General features: G+C 43.1%; 1 protein-coding gene across 3 annotated transcripts in view; it reads right to left on the reverse strand.

Moving 5' to 3' along the window:
- DIPK2B (divergent protein kinase domain 2B) overlaps positions 1 to 5743 on the reverse strand; it is a 52089-nt gene extending 46346 nt beyond the window's left edge. For all 3 annotated transcript variants that reach the window (XR_012515566.1, XR_005581216.2, XM_003939491.4), the window contains exon 1: positions 5378 to 5743. Coding sequence is in view for 1 of the 3 variants with exons in the window: in XM_003939491.4 (XP_003939540.2) it covers positions 5378 to 5610 (233 nt within the window). In the remaining 2 variants the exon portion in view is untranslated. The remainder of the gene's footprint in view (positions 1 to 5377) is intronic.
- Positions 5744 to 6000: the final 257 nt, after the last annotated feature.

Genomic DNA, 6000 nt, shown 5'->3' on the forward strand with positions numbered 1-6000 from the left:
ATTGTCCTTTTTTTTTCTGTCCCCACCTCCTAAGGGGGCTCTTCTGAGATGACAGCACTGCCTTGGCAGATGACTAATAATGAGTGCCTGGGCAGGTTCCATGATGGCTTCTTCCATAAGGACTAATTGAGACAAATAAACAGGATTACAGGCTGTACTTCTCCCCTCATTCAAAACGGTAATACATTTATTGCACTGAATGGGAAAAATGTATATTCTTACAGCACTGACTGCCTACTTTATTGAATAGAAGAATGGCAGTGAGAAAATGTCAGTGGTTTTGATTCACTAAAATGTTCCTATCCTGGAATTTGGACAACCACAAAGCAGAGACAGCATTCTAATCCTCCTCCTAAATTGAGATCATGGGCTTGACTGGAGTGAGGCTGGCCAAGTTCCTCATTGTGTTGAAAGACGGACAAGCAAAATTATAGTTTCTCAGAGCTGGGAGAAAGCATCAAGGCCATGTGGTTCAATCCCCCTAAATCCCTCAACATGGGATGGGGGTGTAGGGGAGGGAGACAGCTTTGGAATTCAAATAAAATGCCCTCTTCCCATGCATTCTTCTGATGCTTGTGTCTGGTCAAACACAAAGTCTATCGATACGCCTTCCTAAATTTGTTTCTCCTCTCTTCCCTCTTCTTCATCCGCTAGCTCTGCACTGAAGCCTTAAACCATTCAGTGTCTTTCCAAAGCTCTCACGCTGCAGTTCATGCTCCTTAGTGCTTAGAGCTTAGTCCACAATGCTCGGCCTGCTGCATTGCCTTCTGCTCTTTTTACAAGTTTGCTTTGATCTCACCAAATATGGCTTATCCACTGACTATCCTTGGATAAGCCACATTCTTTCAGGCCTCCGAGGTTCCAGCCACCTGTCATATGCTGACACCTTTGTCTGAGATACTTTCTTTCTCTTCCTTGTCTGGAAAATCCCTACGTAGCCCTTTAAAACCCAGATGGGTACCACCTCTTTGGAACTCACTCCCTCACCCCCAGGTGGGACCTTCCCATACACTCCCATGATACCCTGTGTAAGACATTTAAAAATATTTACCATACTCTGTTTTAACCATTGATTTACTTATTGGTCTTCCTAATAGTAAACTCCTTCAGAGCAAAGATTTGACCTCTTTTAAATTTGTAACTCAGTGTTCAGCAGAGTACCAAGTTAGTGCTCAATACTTTACAGTTGGATGGATGGATGGATGGGTATTCAGATGTACAGATAGATATGTGAGTAGACAGAGCACGGAGGGCTGGATGGTGGGATGCACAGAGTGATGGTTGGGTGGAAGAATGCACGGAGGGCTACCTGGATGAATGGGTAGATGGATGGTGGATGAATGGGTGCATAGGTTCACATAAGGATGACTGAACATGTAGATGAATACTTTTGCCATAAGCTCTTGAGCCCTGTATTTCTCAAGGTTCCTGAGTTGATGTAAAGAAGTGAGCTAAGACAATAACTATTATCAACTTCTGAGGGCAAGGAGACAGATAAGAGGCAATGGAGAAGGGATGGCCAAATCAGGCCTGATGATTTAGTTATTTTACTGTGAGCCCTCCACGGCTCAGTTGGAAGTGTTTAAACATTTTTTTAAGACTTTGATATTGGAGGTGGTATAGAAGACCACGTGTGTATAGTAAGGAAGGTGAGATAAAGCATTAGCCCTGGTAAGAGCCTAGAACTCCTAGGGATTACTGTGATCAGATGTACTGCCGCTATTTACTTCCCGACCTCCATACCATGCATGCAAAATACTGACCAACCAGATCATGGGAGATCTTACCAATTGGTGTGACTTCTCAGGGTTTCATATATAGGTATATTGTCAGTAAGAAGAGTATGGCAATCAGGCTGACTTATTTTCCTAGCTTCCCTTAAATTTTTTCATTCAGGATTTAAAAGTCAACATGGAATGCATGGGAAGATTGGTAGTGTAAACATTCATAATTTTAAAGGTCAGTGGTCGAGTATGTGATTCATCCTTAGCACTCTTGCCAAAGGAAAGACAAGAGAAAAGAGGAAAGGTGACGTTTATCTGTTAGTCATGTGTCTTCAACATATCCAGCCATTCTGGGAAGCCCATCTATGATCTGCTGCTGAACAGATGCAAGCACTGTCCAATCCTTAGTGAGGACTAGGATCTGGCTATAGCATTTGAACCAAATAGCTGGCAGTTTTGGATGGGCTTTCTCCTAAGGTGTCATGGTAATCACTCTTTTAAAGTGGGAAAACATTTGGAAATCAAGAAGAACACAATGAACAAATACACCATTAGAAAGAGAGGCAAAGGATGTGAATCCGTAGATGATTTAGCAAAGACGAAATACAAATGGTCAAGAAATCTGAAGAAAGGTTCAACTCAGAAGAAATACAACTAAAAAAAAGTATTAAATATTTGTAAGTGTGCAAGAAGTGAGCTTTACAATTAGAAGTCTTTATTTAGATATATATATATATCTCCTTCCATTTTGTCTTTTTGACCCAGAAATTTCACTTTTAGAAGTTTGTCATAAGGAATTTATCACTGATGTGCACAAAACATAGCTGCAGGAATGTTTAACATAGAACTGTTCATAATACCAAAAAGTGAAATTAAAAACCTCTGGTCTCGGCCGGGTGCGGTGGCTCACGCCTGTAATCCTAGCACTCTGGGAGGCCGAGGTGGGTGGACCACCTGAAGCCAGAAGTTCAAGACCAGCCTGGCCATCATGGTGAAAACCCATCTTTAAAAACTAAAAACAACAACAAACCCCACCTCCCCCCCATCTCACAATGGCGGTTTTAATAAATTATGGTTAAATAATTAAATAAGTTATGCTTAGTTAAATAAATTATGGTTGATTAATGCGATTGAATACCATGAAGCTGTTAAAAATCAAACTGTGCAGAAGATCATTCAGTAATATGGAAAGGTGTCCCTGATGTATTGTTAAATAATTGTTTCCAAAAAGTCTACATAGCATATTCACATTTTTGTAAAAAATTTTCTTAATTCACACTTAGAAAAAGGGTGGCAAGGATATGCAAGAAAATGTTCACGAAGGGGTGATCTCTTGGTGGAAGAATTATATGCGATTTTATTTTGTGCTTTCTTTAATCTTCCCTGAAAATACTAAAATAAACAGGCACAACTTTAAGAAAAAAAGTTATTTATAATGTAGAGAAAAGAACTCTAAACAGGACCACCTTCCCAGACCCACTGACTGCCTCTCTCTGCCTCTTTGTGCTGAGGATCATCAATCTGCCCTGCCTGGTGTTTTCCTGCTTGTATCAGCACACTTCCCTGTCACGGGCACATGGAAAATGAATTCTAAGGGAAATGAAGTAATATCCTGAACTCTAACGGAATACAAACCTATTTAGGGAAATGCTTTCTGAATTTGGCTAGCATCTGCCTGGAAAGAACAACTTCATTTATTGCCCTTTGGTGAATATGCAGTCATCCTAGAGCTCTTCCTCAGTTGAACCCTTAAATTTCTCTCCCTCCTATGTTAAAATGTATCTGTCTTCTCCTTGGCTCCTCTCTCCAAGGAATCAGCATCCCTTCCCCTGTGTTCTTGGTCCTGTTCATCTCATTTCCCAGGTGGAAAACCCTGAATTCACATTCAACATCTCCACATTGACTTTCTCTCACATGGTGTTGGTCAACAGAATGACTCTACAGCTGGACTGACTTGTATCCTTCATATTCTACTTTGTTCCCCATGACTCGTGTCCTGGACTATGGGAACTGCTCTCATTGCCCCTGCCAACACCACCAGTCCATCCTGTACACTTTCCGCGAGCTCTTCCCAAATCACACGTCTCACGTTGGCCCTCTCCAGCCTAACACTCTCACCATGGCCTGCAACAGAGATTCCTCAATGGGTGGTCTTTCAAAAATGCCTTTAGAAAGGTTTAATGTGCCTTTAGAAAGGCTGAATAGGAAAAGTCCACAGCAACTCCATAAAATGCCTCACAGAAGACGTTTAAGATTTTTGATTGGTATTTTCTATTATTTCTATTTAGTAATTTAGTTGAGTAGGCAAAAATGTCTGATTAATACAGATTGCAAATAAAATCATTTAAATGCCTTTTGTTTGGTCACCAAATCTTACAAGCATAAGTCAGGTCCTTTGAGGAAGATAGAGGAGAAAGGGCATGTGACAAAGGGTCTTTGGTACTGAAAAGACTGGAAACCACTGGTCCACAGGATTAAGGCCCCAATTCCTTGGCATGGCAATTAAAGACCCCCTGCCTCACATATCCCTGCAATCTCCTCCGCTGTCATGCGGCCACATACATTCCACGCTCTAGCTGCTAAACACCTTTTCCGTCTTCCCACACCTTTGCTTAAGATGTTACTTCCACCTTAAAAGCCCTTCACCTCCCATGGCATTTCAGCTCATCCTTTAAAAGGCCTTGCTCAGAATACCTCCTCGTGGGGAAGCCCTTCCCCAGTTCCCATTTGGAATTAATGGCGCTCCGGGAGGTCCTTTACACTGTCCTGCATCAGACCAAGCCTTAATACTATCACTTTAAACATGACTCCCTCGGGCCTGACTCCCTAGAAAGTGATGACCGGAGTTGTAGTTGCTGTCACCGCAGTCCCTGCTAGATTTTGGCCATGGTAAAGGCTCATCAACTGTGTGTTGATAGCCTTGAATTCCAGAGCGTGACCCCATTCTTTGCTGAGAGCCATGTGCATGCAATTTACTAAACTCCGGTTTTCCTCTGATCAAGGCAATCTCTCACAACAGAAAGGTGGCTCAGAAACTTGGGAGCAAACTGTCCTGGTTTGAATCCCAGATCTGCCGCTTATTAGGTGGTAACCTTGTGCAAGTTACTTAATCTTTTTTAAAAAATAAATTTTATTGTGTGGATTTCAAGTATACAACATGATGTTATAAGATGCATATACATAGCGAAACGGGTCCCATCATCTCACAGAGTTATCCATTTCCCCCTCTGAAGTCACTTTATCTTGCTATGCCTCAGCTTTCCACCTCAATAATGGGTGCACATCATTAAGTCTCACGATGGTTTAAAATATCTATCACATTGCAGGCTTTCTGCAAATTTTATATCTCGCCGACCATGAGAAATGAACTTGGTAAACTCAACCATCCCAGGCTACTCTGTTCATAGGAAAGAAAACTTGAAGCTTTCACTTCAAAAGGAAATGTTGGGTTTAACATTTAGGGCTGGAATTTGGCTTTACATCTTATCCTCCTACCCACCCCAGCTTCAGACCATTACTGCTCTGATTAAAAGGATTTGTTTCAGCTCCCACCCATATATTACATCCTGATTCCTTTTCAACAAATTCCTGGACATCTTCACAAGAAGGGAACAGAATTTAGTGACTCAGAGTTATTTGATTGATATTCTGACCTTATTTCTTCTTTAAAGAACTTCTTGCAAATAGATGTCCCGATGCAGGCATTGCATTTATCAAGACCGAGGAAAGTCCTTCCAAAATTGTAGCTGGTTCTGACTTGGGGCACCAGAGAAGGAGGGGAAGAAGCTGGCAAGGAGAAAGAACAGCTCAGAACTGAGACCCACAGCAGCAGGGCCGGCCAGCCGTGGCGGAGGGCGGCAGCCTCAGGCCCCAAATGGGGCTCCATCTTGGGCTCTGGGCTCCAGCTGCAGCCTCTGGCTGCCCACTCGGGGTTGCACAGAGGCAGGGCTTGGCCAAAAAGGAAGCTGTCAGAGGGGGCTGGCTTCTGGGTGCTGATCCCATCCCAGCCTCCCAGGTTTCTTTGAGGATGATGGGGAGCTTCTGGCTAATGAGGCTGCGGAGGAGGTGAGGAAGTCAGTGGAGGATGCTGATAACGCTGTTTCCAGAGTTACTCTTCCTCTGCCAGGAGCGGCTGCTTCAGGCTGGGGAGGGGCTCACTGGCAGATTTTGGGAAGGACAATAGTCAGGGCTTCCCTGTGCGGTCCTTTTGACAAACACAGGATATCCCGGCAGGGCAGGAAAGGTCCGTGCAGGATGTGTGTCCAACCTGCATTCC

The sequence above is a fragment of the Saimiri boliviensis genome, chromosome X, assembly GCF_048565385.1.
Source record: "Saimiri boliviensis isolate mSaiBol1 chromosome X, mSaiBol1.pri, whole genome shotgun sequence".
In the NCBI taxonomy this organism is placed as follows: Eukaryota; Metazoa; Chordata; class Mammalia; order Primates; family Cebidae; genus Saimiri; species Saimiri boliviensis.